General features: G+C 35.6%; 4 protein-coding genes across 6 annotated transcripts; 2 read left to right on the top strand and 2 right to left on the bottom strand.

The window, feature by feature from the left end:
- Window positions 1-542: 542 nt before the first annotated feature.
- LOC18041433 (UDP-sugar pyrophosphorylase) lies at window positions 543-7,843 on the bottom strand. Its single transcript, XM_006434237.2, has 17 exons — window positions 7,349-7,843; window positions 7,140-7,244; window positions 6,700-6,816; window positions 6,030-6,170; window positions 5,527-5,626; window positions 4,923-5,047; window positions 4,743-4,814; window positions 4,541-4,605; window positions 3,989-4,049; window positions 3,783-3,900; window positions 3,347-3,471; window positions 2,840-2,916; window positions 2,395-2,500; window positions 2,126-2,185; window positions 1,744-1,824; window positions 1,426-1,665; window positions 543-1,016 (listed from the first exon to the last, which is right to left on the bottom strand). Exons 1-17 carry the CDS (start codon window positions 7,463-7,465, stop codon window positions 849-851), a joined length of 1,878 nt encoding a protein of 625 aa, XP_006434300.1. The 5' UTR covers window positions 7,466-7,843; the 3' UTR covers window positions 543-848.
- A 1,435-nt stretch (window positions 7,844-9,278) lies between these two features.
- LOC18041432 lies at window positions 9,279-13,494 on the top strand. Its single transcript, XM_006434236.2, has 5 exons — window positions 9,279-9,341; window positions 9,616-11,437; window positions 11,583-11,817; window positions 12,790-12,872; window positions 13,134-13,494. Exons 2-5 carry the CDS (start codon window positions 9,686-9,688, stop codon window positions 13,227-13,229), a joined length of 2,166 nt encoding a protein of 721 aa, XP_006434299.1. The 5' UTR covers window positions 9,279-9,341; window positions 9,616-9,685; the 3' UTR covers window positions 13,230-13,494.
- A 944-nt stretch (window positions 13,495-14,438) lies between these two features.
- On the top strand, window positions 14,439-17,147 carry LOC18041431. 3 transcript variants are annotated; one of them, XM_024185108.1, is made up of 5 exons: window positions 14,439-14,596; window positions 14,877-15,964; window positions 16,115-16,322; window positions 16,473-16,546; window positions 17,054-17,147. In XM_024185108.1, exons 2-5 carry the CDS (start codon window positions 14,933-14,935, stop codon window positions 17,123-17,125), a joined length of 1,386 nt encoding a protein of 461 aa, XP_024040876.1. In that variant the 5' UTR covers window positions 14,439-14,596; window positions 14,877-14,932; the 3' UTR covers window positions 17,126-17,147. The 3 variants fall into 3 exon arrangements, with proteins under 3 accessions (XP_024040876.1, XP_006434298.2, XP_024040875.1); XM_006434235.2 differs by having other exon boundaries at window positions 16,464-16,546; XM_024185107.1 differs by having other exon boundaries at window positions 14,444-14,505; window positions 16,464-16,546.
- LOC18043137 (NAD(P)H-quinone oxidoreductase subunit M, chloroplastic) lies at window positions 17,122-18,449 on the bottom strand. Its single transcript, XM_006434234.2, has 2 exons — window positions 17,887-18,449; window positions 17,122-17,557 (listed from the first exon to the last, which is right to left on the bottom strand). Exons 1-2 carry the CDS (start codon window positions 18,331-18,333, stop codon window positions 17,372-17,374), a joined length of 633 nt encoding a protein of 210 aa, XP_006434297.1. The 5' UTR covers window positions 18,334-18,449; the 3' UTR covers window positions 17,122-17,371.
- Window positions 18,450-18,765: the final 316 nt, after the last annotated feature.

Below are 18,765 nucleotides of genomic sequence, written 5' to 3'. Positions count from 1 at the left end.
CTCGAATATGTAATATGTTATTTTCATTAGCCGTTGATTGAGGAAGAAACTTCACATGCCATGCAATGTTAGGACCACATTAATTATGTGGCCAATGCTCGATGCTTCGTGCCATAATTTTGGTAAATGAGAATGGGCATTCTTTTATTTCGTCTGGTCTTTTCGATTTTTTCATTCAGAAAATATAAACAAATGAAAAAAAAAAAAAAAAAGCCTTTGCGCTGCATTAAAAGCCAAATTATTAAAGGTCCCCCTTCTGACGCAATGAAGAGCCACGAGTTTCACTTGCGGAAGAAAACGAAACACGTAGGTCGCAGGATTCTAATCACACACTGCTAACTTTTGATTTTTCGTACGTCGTGTTGACAAAGCATGCGAACACACGGGATTCCTATTCACAATATGTCTACATTGGAGTCACAAATTTTGGTTACATTTTGTAAGTCATCGTCACAGATCACGAATTCATGCATTAAGTTCGTAGAATGTCACGAATAACTTGTGACTGTATTGATATAGGCAAAATACTACACTCCTCCTGCTTAAACTGCACGGTAAAAACAGTTCTGAATATAATATCTGACACTATGAACAGATTTTATTCTTTGTCTAGAATGAGAAAGAATCGAAAAAATGAAGAGTATGCAACATTTTTAGCCTAAATAGACGCATACCATAATCTCCAGAAGGAAAACTGGTTCGAAGACAAACTTTTACAGAATAACTACTCAGGGAAATAAGGCATTAATCCCGGCACCGGGAGTGACGGGATTAAAAACTCATTACAAGTTAAAAGAGTAATTGGACCCAAAAGGTCAGATGAATAGTTGTAATGTACATGTTAACCTTCAAGGCTTCAAGCTAAACTTGCCGGGCTCACTGTAACTCCTTTCCAGCTGCTCAAGTTTGTTGATCTTGAAACCCCGGATCCGTATTTCCTCGGGCACTGAAGTATCTTTGTGGTCAACAGGTTCAAGTGTCCAGCCCTTGTTCTGCACTTTACCTCCTACTCTCACCTGTTATTGTGTAAGATTATTAGAAAATAACGGAATCACAGGTTTCACATATGCACATAAGATCGGACACCTCCTACTTAAGCAAACAGGCCACTATCATACTACAACTTCGGTGGAAACCAATGTTAATTACAGGATAAGTCAATTTGAGTCTAGGAAAAGAACAAACTTGGGAAGATTCAAAACTAAGTGATAAGTGAAGTGATGATGCTCACTTAACTCCCGTGAATCAGAAGATATGTTTAAAAAAATTAGATGCATCAAATCCATTGGTGTTCTGTCAATGTGAAGGTTGTATAAATGGTCTACGAAGGTTAATAGGATGACAGCAAATTTCACCACACTAGACAATCTCGGATATTTTGCAACTTTGTCCACCATATCTTAGTATGGGCATAATGTAGCATACCTCTGCATCGTCAACAGAATCAATGATAAGAGCTCCATTCAAAGAGAGATCTTCTAGAACGACATTACGGCCCTTAATTACCATGGTCGATTTTTGAGAAACAGAGCAACTTCCACTAACTTTATTTTTAATCTCTGAAAAAGTCAGCCCCCATTTCGGCTTCCATGTGAGCCGAGGCCAGACTTCTACCTCTTGCCCATTGAAGACCTCTTGCACAGGATCATCTACTTGGGCACCAGCCTGACATGTAGATAGAATTAGAAACCACAAAAGTTCAGACGAATAATTTTTGCAGTAAGACAGAGAGACTCTTGTAACCTTTCTGAGGATTAGGCTGTTTGCACAATAGATGGCCATCTCTCCAGAAGTTGCACTATGATATGGATTACCCTTTGGCACCTTCATTGAGTAAAATAATACAAAAAACAAAAAATTAAGGACTTGAAACTCTGGTGCATATATTAAATCCCTATAGGACACACAAGAAAAACCAATTTAAGAGTTCTCAAACAAATTATATGATCAGTAAAATATTTCTGGGTGAGAAAAAGTTCTCAAATATTTTACATTACCAATTTCTTTATCCAATAGTTCAATCCCCAACTTACTAACGTAAAGAAACCCTTGCAGGAGGTCCAAGTGAGGCATGCTCCCAAGTTATCTTTCAGGAATAATTTAAGACTTATCTTAATGAATTTACCTTAGCAGCATCTTCTGGATTGTTCTTTACTGGTGCATAAGCCAGCCATGTATCCATCACCTAATAGGTACCATCGTAGTTGGTCATTTAACAATAGTTAGAACATTAATAAGGATATCTAAGCAGCAGATATCATCACAGAACAAAGTTACAAGCGATTCTTGATAGACAACATGTAAAAAGCTTGGTCCATGAAGAGAACTAAAGACCCAAGCGAGGACAAAAAAAATCAGATTTTGGGTTGCTCAAATCTCAGTAAAGTAACCTACCGTAAATCCAACCTTTGCAGATGGAGGCAATGTTTTCGGATAGTCTTGCATCATACATTCAAGTCTAGTTGAGGACTTGAATGAAGTTTTGCTAGCATCTTTATATCTGCAACAATGAAAACAATAAAACAAAGATAAATAGTTTCAGGATTTAGATATCTAATCACAGTTCAACAGATACAGGTTACGCTCAAGAACAGCTTTCTAACATGATTAAGCAATAATGCTGAATCTGGTTTCTTTAGCTTGGCTGGGAATATTACAAAATCAGGACCTTCTTGTTGATGTTATGCTAAACTTTAACTGCTTCATAAAGTAAAATTCTCCTTAAGCAGAGTAATTATATAAACAAAGTTCTTCATTTATGACAAGCAGTAAAACATATGCCAGCATCCCCACAGCAAAAGAAAGTTACAATAAGATGTAGCAGTAAAGAGATAATTACTTTGGGTTAACAAACTCCTTTATTGCACCTCCAGTTTTTTTGAGCTCCTCCATGTAAGGACCAAGTTCCAAAATCAACTGCAAAATAAATAAATGAAGGAAGAAAAGTTTAAAAATACATATGCCACTGAGTCTATGCATGAAACAGTCTATATACATAGAAAAATACTTTGCCAACCAAAAGACATTGGTAACTTTGGTATAATTATCAATACACTATTGTTAATGATGTTGTGGCATCATTTTATAGGTGTATCAGATATACTCAGCAGAATTCCATCACCTGCTACTGTGAGAGGAAAAATTAAAGGTAATGGAGAAAACCCACAATAGCAGGTGATAAAATATTTTGAACATTTTGGTATGCCTTGCAACATTAAATATTAGAACGACACTTCTCCAAATTACTGGCAGTGATTGAATTTCGTAACGTTGGTATACATTATTCATCGTAACAGTTGTGCTTTTACGCAAAATTAAAAAATAAATATTTTACACCAAAAATTACCTGGTTTATATTTCCTGGGAACGGAGAATAGCCAGTTTCACAATTGACATCTCCATCAGGAAATCCAGTAGCTCGAAGCAGAGGATCTAGCTGATTGTACTCCACATTGATAACCATTGATCTACCTGAAGTTTAATTTAATTCAGATGTTAATAATTAAGGCTAAAATCTGGATAATATTGCTGGCACAGCAGACCACAGTTGGTATTGCTGTTATGTTTATACATACAGAAATCTTGGAGCACGAGAAAATAGCAGCAAGAATAATGTCACAAAAGAGTTAAAAGTTTTGATTGAATTTTCCCAACTTCATGGAAACAGTAATAGAAAGTGTGAACTTTGGCCAGAAGAATGTAAATAAAAATGGGCAATAGTTATTAAGTAAATGCTCCTGTTTTTATCTAGTTCAAACCATAGCATTTCTTCTATAACATACCATCAGCATGTGTGAGTCTGGTTATGCCTCCAATAGCCTCTTTCGCTTTGCGTGGAACAGCAAGAGAGTTAACATGGTATTGTTTGGTAGCACTCACACCCAGTGATGCTGGAATTGCCTGATAGGTAGCTCATTTTATTTTCCAGCCTAGCATAACTCTTTTGCTAATAAAGGATAGATAAACAAGAATCAAGAAAGTAACTGACCTTGAATAATAGTCCATTGGTATCTTGGAAAAACAGCACCCATTTCAAACCTGCATCATGCCTGAAAATATGATGGAACACATCTGAAAAATCATATCATTGCAAATTGGTGAATCAAAGTTCCTTGTATGTAATATGTAGCAAGGCTATTCCGTTAAATGCAAATTGCACAGGATATCTTTTGAAAAAGAGTTTGTGTCTGTCTGGAATACAAGGAAGCCACACTGTGTATCATTTATCTGGATTGTAATAAAATCAATCAATACTTCAAATGCAGGGGTTCCATGAAATTACAAAACACATGGTCTAAGGTACTCCCTTTTATCTCAAAATAAGCTGGACAACATTTTGCTTTCAAGTAGTGGCTTAAAACAGATTAATAGCCATAAGTTCCAAGTGAACTAACAGCTACTGGAAAATGAACACATAAGAATACAATATGATAAATATCCTCTCGGTGATACATAAAAAAGTGATTACAAACAATTGCATCATAACTATTGAAGTAGAAGCATATGAACATAGTCATTTGGGTAGGTATTGAAGACGTACCATTCCTTTAAAAGGCCACTAGAATAAAGAAGTGCATGTACATCCCCATGGCCATGAGGTTTTGTCTATACAAACAGGAAAAATATCAGGTACCAAATATGAATTGAATATTTAAGGTTGGGAGACTACATGAATCCTATGACTTGATGTCTAAAAGCATACAATAATTTTGTTCTATTTTAAAGAACATGCACAAGGTTACCTGAATTCTGTACTTGTTTTTAGGGTCCATAGCAAGCCTTGCATCATTATCATCTAAACATGCAACTTTTTCCTGGAATACATATCAACAGACTTGTTTTATGACTGTAGTAGACATTTCCTTTATATTAACAGCACATTCAATTTATACATATGCACCCATCAGGAACCAATGATTTACCTGCTTCAGAAGTTTTACTTGTGTAGGTTTCATTCCAAAGTAAGAATTTGATTCCAAAAGCTCTTGAGTACGCGAATGTGTATCATCTGATGTCATGATAGCAAAAGGAATCTCTTGGCACTTTCCTACAAATTTAAGGTAGATGTTGTTACTTGAAAGAAGCATGAAGGTTGACAATTCTTCATATACAGAGGCATTAACATTAGAAATGGCTAAATTGCTCACTGAATCACAAGATTTTTTATCCCAGGACTTGCATTAAACTTGCTAGTCTTTTCATCTCGATTAATACAAATGAGGTTGTTTGAATCATAAACATTTTGCCTAATTTGGCCATTATTGGAGATGCTAGGAAAATGCAAAGCAAAGGGAGCTAACCCATCATATTCAAAGATTGTGGTAAAGTTCCCCCATAACTAAGCAGATACCTTTGCGGTTAATCCTTGTTGCAGTCTTGGAAAGATCATTGTGCAAATATGTTCACAAATTGAGCCCTAATTCATAATTGCATACTTATCATCCCATATCCAATCACACTGGCACATGTAACTGGACAGTCACTATCTATATCGTAACCAGCTTGCAAATTGCAATGGTGACAAACCTTCTGCAAGTCTACAGCTCGACTCCTGTAGAGCCAAAATGCACTCAATGTAGTTCTGTAAGAAACATGTTCCAGTAGTGGTTTCTGCTGGTAGAGCCACCTGCAAGATTATAAAAATATAACAGTTATAGGTGTCAGAACAAATTCAATTCAATTTAAAGATGAATAAATTATTAAGCAGGAGCAGCTTGACATAGATATCTATCAAATATACTACAGGTTAGCCATGTTTGATGTTCAGGAATGTTGGATCAACAAGCACGTCCAAAAACTACAGTAAATTAATTTGGAAATTTCATGATAGATGAGTGATGTGACAATAGTGGATAAGATTAGTGTTTCCCATGCATCTGAGGAATACTCCGTCTGGAAACAAGATGAAATAAAATCAGAAAATAAAATAATTTAAAATAAACTATGCAAATGAGGTTTTAAAATTATCCAGCATTACAAATACAAATACCAGTTAATCAAATATTAATTGCCCATATAGAATGATATACCTTAATTCCATTGTATCCAAGACGTTCCCCAAGCCCACCTGCAACAAGAACAAAGGCAGCATTCTTTGCTTCTTTGACTCCTGCCTGCTCATAATTGATAAAGGTATCATCACCGAATTTCAAAACTTCTCCAGTTGGAACCTGCAAAATAATCACCCTAAATCAACCCAATTTTTTGCTTCACTATACCGCTCACAATAATGGAATCAAACATCTTACAAAATAATCTGAATTATGAGCTATGAACAGGCCTCGTACACTGAAGATTGACTGATTGAGTACTTATTGGAAGAGTAATATTCTGTATATTTTCACATAGAAGTGATGTTCCAGGGAATTTGATAACAAAGAGATATTGCCTCCAGAAATGCAAATTGCAAAATCTGCTTAACCAGAAAGGTGCACACACAGGAACAGGGAAGTCCAGTTTGTAAAACTTCTTTCGCGTTCTTGAAAATGAAAGGCTAAAAACATATTAAGGAATGGAATATTAAAGAAATATTGCAGCATTAAGGTTGGTACCTAACTTGGTGGGAAAGTTACATACTAGTAGCAACTGTAAATGGACGCCTATTCTAAACTTATACATGACTCTCAGCAGATTAAACCATCAAATATATCAAAAGAAAGAAAAGCTCAAAAGTTTGCAAACACAAATTTATTTACTTACAGAAGGTGTGAAGCCATCAAAAGGATTCTTCCCAGCCTTTGAGTCTGCTAAAAGTTCTCTAGCAGTTTTAATGTACGATTTCAAACCACCAGGATAGCTTGAGTTAAGCTTAGCCACCTAAAATAAACCAAAAACAAAAAAATATAAGAAATTTTTTTTCTATTAATTAGAGATTAGATTCAGAGCAGAGTTTTTTTTTTTTCCCCCTCCTCTGCCTTCATTTGCTTCCATGAATCTCATTATTTATTCTAGAGTCAGTTCAAAAATAAACGCAGAAAATTGATAAAAGTTCCGACGTCATCATCTGAATAATCACAGTACATATATTTAACGCATTCAAAACAAAAACTTTCAGCCTCATAAAAAATTCAAAATCTTTATCTACAGATTTGATTCAACTGCCTACCAAATTCAAATTAGAAAACAATACAAATAAATACCTGATCAAAGAAGGCTTTTTTCTCATTGTCATCAACTCCAGGCGCCGCCCACTTCTCAAACAAATGACTCTGTCCCATCTCCATCAGCATCTTCGCTAATTCAACCTGATAACACCGCCAAATTCCAATCACAATAAACAAAATCCAAATCCAAAAACCAAAAAAAGAAAAAAAGAAAAAAAAGGATAACATTTTAACATTACGTGTACCTGTTCTGAAGATAAGAGATGAAGATTTTTCTTAAGATTAGGAGCGGAATCCGCAAAAGCGCCGTCGATGCCGAGCTTGGAGAGCTGCTCAGCGGCTGAATCGACCGTTGAAGCCATGTTCTGATACGCTATGATTACGAATGAAGAAACAAAACGACGCCTCGCTGCAACCGATGCTCCAAAAATGTTTCTTTTCCTGTAATTGAATTGAATTGAATTGATTACGGTGTAATGTTTTATTATAAGCGCAACTGGCGGTAGCTGGCAACTGGTCACGTTTACGTAAATATAGGCGATATATTCGAGCTGGCGATGTGGATCTTGAAGCGGAATAAGCTGACCTCTGTTTGTTCCAATCTGTCACCCAACGGCTTGCGTTTTACGAGAAGTTTATTACTTAATAATTAAACATGAATTTATATTTCATTCACCAAAGCAAAATACCATATGGTTGATGATTTGAGATAATGAATTAAGAGGTGTAGTGTTATTGATATTCTATTCTACAAGATAAAAAAGTGAGTAGAATATTATTATCCGATCTTTACACTTGAATTATCTCTGAGTTCTCAAAAACGTAAAAGATAAAAAAACAAAACCGACGATTACGAACTCACAATTACGTGTACAGTTAGTTACTTAACAGTCACAGATATAACTACCAGGGTAAAAGTTTGTTTAGTCCCTATATTATGAGGTTAGTGTCCATTTAGTCCCTGTATTTTTAAAAATACCTCAAAACGTCCCTGCTACTAAATATTGACACTTATGCCATTATTTTTTATTATTTTTAACTTGCTTTTACAATATTACATTTTTACAATAATGTTTCTTTTTTGGATATTAATAAAAAATTAAATTATCAAATTAAACTCAAAAATAAAATAAAAACAAAAAAGGTAAATATTAATTTTTGTGGAAGCTCACGTATGTCTAAAAAATTAATATCGTAAAAAATTACATTATCAATTTTTGTAGAAAAATTAATATTTTAACTCAAGAGTGTGTTCCACAAAAATTAATATATATATATTTATTTTATTTTATTTTTTGGTGTTAAACTGGTAATTTATTTTTTTCTTTTTAATAATGTCTAAAAAAATTATTATAATAGGGTTATTTTTTTCTTTTTAATAATGTCTAAAAAATTATTATAATAGGGCAATATTATAAAAATAAGTTAAAAGGAACAAAAGATAATGGCAAAAGTGTCAATAATTTAATGGTAGGGATGATTTGAGGTATTTTTAAAAATATAGGGACTAAACGGGCACTAACTTCAAAATATAAGGACTAAACGAGCTTTTACCCTAACTACCAAGATTCTTCTGGAAATGTAACTCAGTAACAGTATGGTGGTCATGTGACAACTTTGCAGAAGATCGTAACATATGATGAATGCGAATTACATATGTTCGTAAAAAATGCGAATTACATATAAAGTTTAACAGAAGATCCCAATTACAATAATATTAGCTGTTGGCCATATGACAGTAAGTCAGTAACTAACAAACTACAAAGCAAAACGTGATTTACAAAGGAGAATCGGTGAGCTGTCTGTGCAGTGCAACTTTTTGAGTAAAAAGATTGTTCCTTTTACCAGATTCCCCTTTAAACATAAGCTACGTGTTTATATAAATTGTTGTCTGTCTCTGTCCACTTCAATTTTCCGAGATGCTCCAATAAAACCGCAGTGGTTTAATTTAAAGCATATGCTAGATGCATCATGTAAGCACATTACCGATCAAAAAAAAAAGTTGCAAGTGGCATCAATGGGTCAGTGGGCCTTCAGCCTTTCAGGCCCAGTTAGCGAAACGTAAATCAGAGCCCACAAATCAAACGAGATGAAGTTTTCGGATAATTAAAGATCCGACCCATTTATCAAATGTTCCCGAATACGTTTTAGATTCCCAATAACGCTGAAATTACTACTACCACACTGCACTAACTCTCTTCTCGTTTCATCAGTCAGCTTTTGAAGATTCTCTCTTTCGTGAGTTATAAAACACTTTCCTTTTTTAAGAATTTGTGGTTTCTAGGGTTTACATTATCATCTCCACCGTTGTTTTGCCGCGAATAATCCTGAATTTATTTGTAATTGTCTTTTATTCTTTTTTTTTTTTTATCAATTTCTCAGTTTAATCGCAGCGTATAAGTAACATTATTAGTTGTTCATGAAAGCATAATTTTGTTTCCGTTGGTTTTCGGTTTTGCAGCGTATTATAGAAAACAAGTTTTATTATTATTATTATTTTCAAATTCTGCAGATTCTGCATTGATAGAAGGAGGGTGTTATGTGATTGGAATTTGAGACGAGGGTTTTATTTATGAGATAGAATGGTGTTGCATTCTAGGAATAAGAATGCCGGTGATTTGTGTGGGACAGTGGGAGGTGAAGAGGTTGATTTTTACTCTGATTTGAGGTTGGCTAGGAGATGGAAGCGGAGACGCATTGGCTGTGGAAATTTTGGGAGCAATGCAACTCCAAAGAAAACCACGCACCAGAGTAATGGAAATAATAATTATGCTACTGTAGAAATAGTTGTTGTTGATTCAGATTCTGAGCAGCGTTTGGATGATGTGGAACTGAGTGTTGATACTGACGCCAGATGTGTGGGTCATGCTGATGGTGATGACTTCGAATGTGCTTTTGACCCTCATTATATGATGTTCTTGGCTAATCTAAAAGATGATGGGAAATCATATTTACTTGAACTTGCTTTGGATAATGAGACGCCCTTAGTTGTAGAGTATGAGAAAGATGATGGTTCAAGTAATAAGGTTGACATGGATCAGAAACAAGGGAAAATTACAACTGAGGATGCTTTGAAGAGTCAGTTAAAGAGGGAAAAGACTGTGCCCCTGAAAAGGACTCTGCGGAGCAACTCTGGGAGAGTAAAGACTGGGAATTCAAAAAGGTCCGAAAGCACTAAAAGGGTTTTGAGGAGTAAATCATTGAGAAAAGATTGTGAGAATCCTGGTCTCGTGCATGATGTGAAGAAGGATAAGACTGGGATCCCAAGATTTTTGAGGGATATTGGAAGCCAAAATTACCACAGCCCAAGTAATGGAAATGGTTGTTCAAGCAGTAGGCATAGCCCAAAGGCTATCAACACTGCCAGACGTCAGTGCAACCGTGGGGTAAAGAATGATGATTTAGAGGACGAAAACTATAAAGAATTTCTGAGGTTCATGAAGGATGATGGTGCGCATATGGTATGGAGACCTGAAGGTGGCAAAAAAGTTGAATATGAGAAGAGTGATTCAGATTCAGAAGCAGAGAAGGAAGCTGAAGTTCCTGTTTCTTCTGCGGAAAATGGTTGTCCAGGAAAAAGACACATCCCTGAGGCAGCCAACACCAAGCACCAGTTCAACCATGGGTTAAAATCCGATTTGGTTGATGAAAGCTTTCAAGAATTTCTTATACCTTTAAGAGATTCTCAACATCATTCTGAGGAAAGAGCAGAAGACAAGGTTGATGATCCTCTTTCTTTTGCAGAACATGGTTGTCCAATAAAAAGACACATCCCAGAGGCAGTTAATGCCAAGGCCCAGTTCAATCATGGGGCAAAATCTGAAGCAGAAGAAGAGGAGGTTGAAGATCCTGTTTCTCCTGTAGAAAATGATGGTTCAAGCAAAAGACCCAGCCCAAAGGCATCTAATTCTGTCAAGCACCAGAAAAAACATGCTGTGACATCTGATTTGCAGGATAAAAGTTATTTAGAATTTTTGAAATCTGTGAAAGACGGTCAACATTTGGAATGTACTCTAGAAGGAAAGAAAAAAGTTATCTATGAGGAAATTGATTCTCATTCAGAGGCTGGAGAGGAAGCTAAAGATCCTGTTGGTTCAATCAAAAGCCAGAGGCTGGAGACTACTAATTCTGCTAAGCGCCAGTGCAACCGTGGGGTACAGTTTGATTTGGTGGATGAAAGCTATCAAGAATTTCTGAAATTTCTGGAGAATGGTCAATATTTGGAATACACACCTGAAGATGGTAAAAAAGTTACATATGAAGAGAGTGATTCTGAATCACAAGTTATGATATTGGACACTAATCCATTTTCTGATGGAGAGCCTACTCCTTTGGTATGTATCATTTCCTACTGTTGGTTTATTCTTTTTATTTTTATTTGCTTTCATTTATTAAAAACTCAAATTTTCATGTTTCTGATTTTTAAAGCTTTTTCCTTTTCACTGTTTGTACTATTTTTGTTGTTTTGCAAACAAATAGGTTATTGATCTAGATGGTGAGGAATGCATTGAAAATCTTAGTGGAAGTAAGGGATCCATATTCAGAAATGAGCTTATGGAAATTCTTCAGAAGCCTTATGACAGACAGGAATATGAAAAGCTTTGGCAAGATGCATCTCAGCAAAGACCATTGCAAGGTGTTAGAATATTGCGGTTTCAGAATAAATCATATCCACTTGATTCTAATGGCAAATCTTATCTTCAGTTGCATGGTGGTAAGCTTAGTAATATCCATTGGTTTTCTCAAGTTTCGCAAATGCTATTTTCTTCACATATTCGCATATTGAGTGCCTGTTTGGTATGGCTTATTTAAGAGCTATAAGTGCTTATTTAATCGCATAAATACTTTTTAAAATTTTTTATGGTGTTTGGTTATTTTGTTAGTAGTGTTTTTTTAGCTTAAATAAGCTAATTTACCTCTACTAACAAAAGCCCAAAATTTGAGCTTTTGGGAGTAGAGGTTAGAGAGCTTTTCCAAAAAGTATATAATATAAAAAATATCACACATTTTAATGGTTCAAAAGTGCTTTTTTTATTGACAACCAAACACCTAATAACTTTTTGTCCAAAAGCTCTATTGGTATGAGCTCTACTGTTATAAGCTCTACTGTTATAAGCTCTATTTAATAAGTTGTACCAAACGGAGCCTGAGTCTGCTTCTCAATTCAAACCCAAATGATGTTTCTCTTTCCTACTAAGTAATAGCACTAATGACGCTGCAAATTTAAAAAGAATTAAACATCCTTACATTATGCTTAATAGATTAAATTCTTGATGGTAGTTGCCGAGCAACAATTGTTATTGTAGAAGTACATCCAATAAGTTAAATGTATAGTATCTGATAGTAGGATCAGGGTTTGTACTTGCAAAACATGTACTGCAATTTTATGATTAGTATACTGAGCATCCTTGAAAGATAGATTGGTGATGAATATCAGTGCCCTGGATCTCCAATTCTCTGTTTTTTGTCATTGCCTTTGGAGGTAACTCTATCTCTTCATTAGGATTTCATTTGTAGTATTTGCTAGTCTTTCAGTTATTTCCATTAGACTGCCCTTTTTGGAATAGGTTAGCATGGTTTTCGAAGACTTTGGTTCACGTCCTTGTAAATTATATTAGTCATTTGCAGTTAAATTGGAGTCCATTATAGAATGCTGACGCTTACTAATTGTTTTCCTATTTTGCAGATCTTGCATCAGCGATTAATGAGGCCCAATGTGATAACTGTAGAATTTTGAATCTCTTGCGAGGATTTTTCTATTGGTTGCAGGTGAGTGCTTCTGTTTCAGGTTACAACCGGCAATGGTAATTTTTTTTTAATTAGTTTAAAGGACTGATACTGTAAAGTTAAGCGATTTGGTATATTGAATCTAGCAGCATTCTGATCTTGTTTTGTTTCTTATTTATTTTAATGATTTCATTAATTGATTGAATCTCTAATGCACTTGCATATATTCAATATTTCATTATGGTAATATTGTGAAACCTTAATGACAGAATTTACTGATTATTAGGAATATGTTTTTTTCAGAATGTGGCTCGTGAAGGATCATTCAAGCCGTGGTTGGACTCGTCATGTTTAAGCACTTTACCACCAGTTCCACTTAAGGCCTCTACCTCTGTTTAATGTCGCAAATCAATATGCGCAATGGGAGTAATCCAGTCGTAAAGTTTTGCGCAACTACAACAATATACATAACAAGTAACAGCAACCCAGCTCTGGTCTTGAAGGTTATGTAGAGGCTGGTGCATTCTTTTGTGGTAACTCGAGGGACACAAGTCATTTCTGGACAATATTTTTATATTCTTTTTGTATGATCTTTTCAAATGACTGCACAGCATCCTGCGGCTAGAACTCGCTGTTATTGAACAAAATGTGTGGCTTCTCCATTCCGAAGTTTATAATCTATGCTTTTGAAGCTATTTTTCTTTATTTTTTATTTATTAAAAATACCAATTCAAGATTGTTACTAATATTATTTTTCCTGACATATAGTTGGATTGATAAAGGTTCGGTAAACAGTCCAAGAACAAAACTATAGAAGAAAACAGAGAAAAAAAATTATACTAGAAAATCTGTTGGTTGAGACGTTGATGGAATTCTGTCTGGAGTTATTTTTCTGCCTGTTTTGAGTGTAGAGTTTTCAGCTAAATTAATAACAAGTCGAAAGTATATAATAAATATGAGTTCAACAATAATAATTTTGATAAGAATATTATAAATATTATAAATTTTTAATCATATAAATATGCAATCAAATCCATTAATTTTCAAGCCATAACTATCAATATTTATCAAATAATTTAACAACAATCAATATTTTACCAAACAATTTAAACTCCGTATTAGACATCTGCACTGCCACAGATAACCCTCTTGCGAAGTGTATAATATAAAGGTTTTTATTATGTTACATAATCATGTAACATACATGATTATATAGTAATCGTTAGATTTAATCTAATGATTATAAAAATAATATAATTTTATTATCTTATATTTACATAATTATTGAATGAAAATCAAACGGCTGCTACCTAATCATGTAAAATAGATGATTGTGTAACATAACAACAGGCTATCCATTTAAGGTAACGTCATTGCTGAAAAAAGCCGACATGCCATACAGAGCTTAAAATTTATATGACAAGTCGTACAATTTATACTTTGGAATAAAAGTTGTATGAAATGTCGTACAGAAAATTGGTTCGTGTAGGGTCGAGCAATGTCATGACATAGAGAGACCGTAAAAATGGAAGGGCAGGATCGTCATTTGGGCAAGAAATGAAAGGACAAATGGAAACAGAGAGACTAGTATAAGAAGTACATAAGAACTACACTGTAGCTCAGGCCTGAAGAATTCGGATTTTTGACGTTTGACATTTAAGCAAGTAACGAACCTGTAAGTGACAAGCCCGAAGACCTGTTACCAAGTCTTTAATGGTGTGCTTTTAATGTTACTGTTGTTATCAGCAACAAGCGGATCGTTTCAGGTCTGTTTTGAAGTTTTTCCCATTTCTACAACTTTAGTTTTGTTAATTATGTTGGATGTAGCAGCTTTATTTTGAGTGAATCATTAATGTCGTCAATGTGGTATTCTTGGATTTCTCTGTTGTGTCAGCCCTTTTTCTTTTTGTTAGCACATTATTTTAGTGTATACTCTTGCGTTGTTGATATTTGTACGTGTGTTTGGCGTTGGTCTTTTTGGATTTTTTTTTTTTTGGGCAGCCAGTTTCAAACAGAACTAAGAAGCTCGATTTTTTTCCTTTTTAGCGGAGTTTGCATTTAGTGAGGGGAATAATTTGCTGAGAAATTGGAAAATAGAGAGGATGGGGCTGGTTTCGAGGGGTAAGAATGCCAGTGATTCAGTTGGCAAACTCAAGGGGGGAGATTCCGAATTTTCACTTGACTTGAGGTTGGGTAGGCAATGGAAGCGGAGAGGCTTAAACCTTGGCCTTGGTTCTAGTAGCCGTAAGGCTCTGAAGAAAACTGTAAACCAAAGTAACGGAAATAATGATGCTCCTGTAGAAGCAGTGAATGTTGATTCAGATTATGATAAGTATTTGAATTATTGGGAACGGAATCTTGATTTTGATGTTGTTGGTGGTACTGATGCTAGGTGCATGTACTATTCTGATGATGGTGGTGGTGGTGATAACATTAAAGGTGTACCTGATGCTGATTATATTGTGGTCCTTGATAATTTAAAAAAAGGGGGGAAATGGTGTGTGGATTATGCTGGTGGTAGTAATGATGAGGATAACTTCAGCGATGTTTTTGATCCTCACTATTTGATGTTCCTTAATCATTTAAAAAAAGATGGGAAATCGTATGTACTTGAGCTTGCTTCTGATAATTCTGATAACAAGACATCTATAGTTGTAAAGTATGAGAATCCAGAAACGGTTTTGAGGAACAATTTAGGGAGAAAAAAGTGTGAATGCTCAAGGAGAGTTCAAAGGAGTACCATAGGGAGAAAAAAACTGGAGAGCTCGGGAAGGGGCTTGGGGAGTAATTCAAGAAGACAAAAGACCAAGAGCCTACGACTGACTTCTAGGAGTAATTTAGGGACAAGACAGACAGAGAGCCCAAGAAAGGTTATATGGAGCAATTCAAGGGGAAGAAAAACCAAGTGCTTCAGAGAAACTTTGAGGAGTCAATTAAAAAGAAGAAGTAATGAGGGTATGTCTGAGCTGTCACATGAGAGCTTGCTAGAATTTATGAAATTTGTGAAGGATGGTCAACATATGGTATATGTTCGTAACAATGGTAAAGAAGTTGCATATTTGGAGAGTGATTCTGATTCAGAAGTTGTTGTGTTGGACCATAATCCATTTTCAGATGAAAATGATACTTTATTTGTAAGTACTTTTTTCCTGTTGCAGCTATTCTTGTTTTCTTATTCAGAATTTCTCACTTATTATCTTAAAAATTGATATTGTATGTTTTTGAGTTCTAAATCTGGATCATTTTTGTTTTGTGTATTGTTTCTGCGTTTCACCAATAAAAAGGTTGCTATAGGTGATGAAGGCTGCAGAGAAATTATTACAAGAAGCAGCCAATATGAATTCAGAGAGAAGCTTAAAGAAATTCTTCTAAAGCCTTATGACAGAAAGGAGTGCAATAGGCGTAGGCTAGAAGCATCTTGCCGAAAGCCACTGGAACATGATGGTGAACGGCTTGATTCTGATGGCAAGTCATATCTTGATTACTATCCTGGTAGGCTTATTCATATGTGTTTGTTTTCTGAGGCTTTGCAAATGCCTTTTCTTTTTCCACACACATCGAGTTTGCTTCTTATTAAATTGTAGTTTCTTGTAGAATATTAAGCCTACTAATTGATTTCTGATACATTTTCAGATCTTGCAGCATTAATTGAGCAGGCTCGTCGTGATAAACCTAGGATTTTGAATCTCCTACGTGGACTTTTCTATTATTTGCAGGTGAGTGCTTTATTTCAGTTTAACTTGTAATGATAATTTAAAGGAATGATGTGAAAAAGTGATTAAGTTTAGCTAGTTTTTAAATGCAAACACAATCTACCAACATCCTGATCTTGTATTAGTTATTTTTCTTAAGTTATCATAGAATATTTGATTTTTTTTTCCCCAACTTCTATCAATCAAATGGCCAGCTAGTACCATACTGTATTAATACATGTTGATGACTGATGACTCTGTGACTGTAATAAATTTAATTAAAGTCTATGTCAAAAATTTTGAAATGGACTTGTATGGATTTTCAGTGCTTTAATTTTGCCTTATTTGCATTTAATCATGATCCATCGAAATGGACGGTTTTTTTCAGTGTTGCAGACATGCATTCTTATACCCACGTGTGTACGTAGATATCTTTATTCGTGTGCCTGCAGTTGACATGCATATGCTGTGAAACCTAAATTATGGCATTCACTGATTGATAAATTTGGAATTCATTTTTTTTTTTTCCAGAATTTGTCTCACGAAGGACAATTTAAGCCTTGGTTGGACTCAGAATGTTTAAGCATACTGCCACTGACTTAAAAAATTTTGCCTTCAATTGAGATTTCTATATAGATCACAACAAGATAAGGGTATAAGACCTAGCGAGCATGTAAGCAAAAACAACAAAGCCTGTATCATGAAGGTTTTCTACAGGATGCATTTTTGCATTATCTTGAGGGACACAGGCCACTTGGAGAAACTCTTTGAATGCTTGTGGAACATCATGGTACATCTGGATATATTGACTTTCATTTCACTACCCATTTCTGTAAGATCCTTAATCTATCACTGTGCAACATCTTGAGTTGGGAGTTCGTTGTTATTGAACATGATACGGGGCTTCCCCATGCTGAAGTTTAGTACCCTTGCATCCATGTTGTATTTAATCTCCCCATCATATAGCAGTTTCCGTATGTAATGCTCTAAGTCAGAACCAATCAGCCGGAGTGTGTATTCTGTCAACAGGGCGCCCTGCATCATTCATCAGTTCTCAATGAAGGCAGAACAGGGAATCAACAAAAGAAACATAGTTGAGAGCTATTGTAAATGTTCATTTAGGATGATAGATGAGGCGGATTTGTTATTTATCGTGTATGGTGAAAGTTATCCTCTTCGATATAGATACAATACGTATAGTTGTTTCAAGAAACAGAATCACAAATTATATGTGATTTTGGCTTTAGATTCATTTGGTTTCTTTTCAGCTCTAATTTTATATAGAACTAATCAGCCTCAGCTGATTTCCTATTTCTCAGACAATGGTAGAATAATAGGATTTCATTAGTTTATATGAATAATACCTCATAGTGATCAACAAGCTCCTGGAAATAAGCAAAAACCTTATTGCAACTCTCATCAGTCCACACAAATTCTTTAGTAGGATCCAAAATAAGAGTGAGCTTATCCATCTGTGTTTGATCAAATTCCCAGGTTTCAGGATCAATATATGCGGCGTAAATCCTCACATGTCTCGTGGCACAGCTCAGCCACTGCCCTCCATATTCTCTGCTCATATTTTTGCTCCTTACATTTGTCTGCGGCTCCACTGGCCTCAACGGTGTCTGCTGCTGCTTCACCTGAGCTTGGTTTTCATTCTCCTTCACTTGCTTTGAGCGTGACTCTTCAACTTCAGCTTGTTGCTGAACTGAAATCGATATTACCCTTTTCTTTTTCAGCTCTCTTTTCCCTCCAATCCATCCCAACATTGAGAATTTTGCAGAAGCCATGTTAATGGAAGTTGTGGCCATTTTATAACTTGTGTTTGTAGCTTAGCTTGGGACAGCTCTTTTTCAGCACCCGAGTCTTAGGAGTTTTTGGCAAAAGACTAACGGAATTGGGATCCTTTTCTTTTTCCTTTTTTTTTGGAGAACGGGGGGGGGGGGGGGCGGGGGGGCGCGGGTCGTATTCGTACTGAAAATCAGAATCAAACGAGCTTTTACCCTTTTGTTCCACACGAGATTTCTGTTCTCGATGAGCTCATCTTAGGACACCTGCGTTATCTTTTAACAGATGTGCCGCCCCAGCCAAACTCCCCACCTGACAATGTCTTCCGCCCGGATCGGCCCCCGTGAGGGGGCCTTGGGTCCAAAAAGAGGGGCAGTGCCCCGCCTCCGATTCACGGAATAAGTAAAAATAACGTTAAAAGTAGTGGTATTTCACTTTCGCCGTTTCCGGCTCCC

Source organism: Citrus clementina, unplaced genomic scaffold, assembly GCF_000493195.1.
Source record: "Citrus clementina cultivar Clemenules unplaced genomic scaffold, Citrus_clementina_v1.0 scaffold_5, whole genome shotgun sequence".
Taxonomy (NCBI): domain Eukaryota; kingdom Viridiplantae; phylum Streptophyta; class Magnoliopsida; order Sapindales; family Rutaceae; genus Citrus; species Citrus x clementina.
The sequence above is the reverse complement of the archived record's forward strand: the minus strand, read 5'-3'. Positions and strand labels throughout refer to the sequence as shown.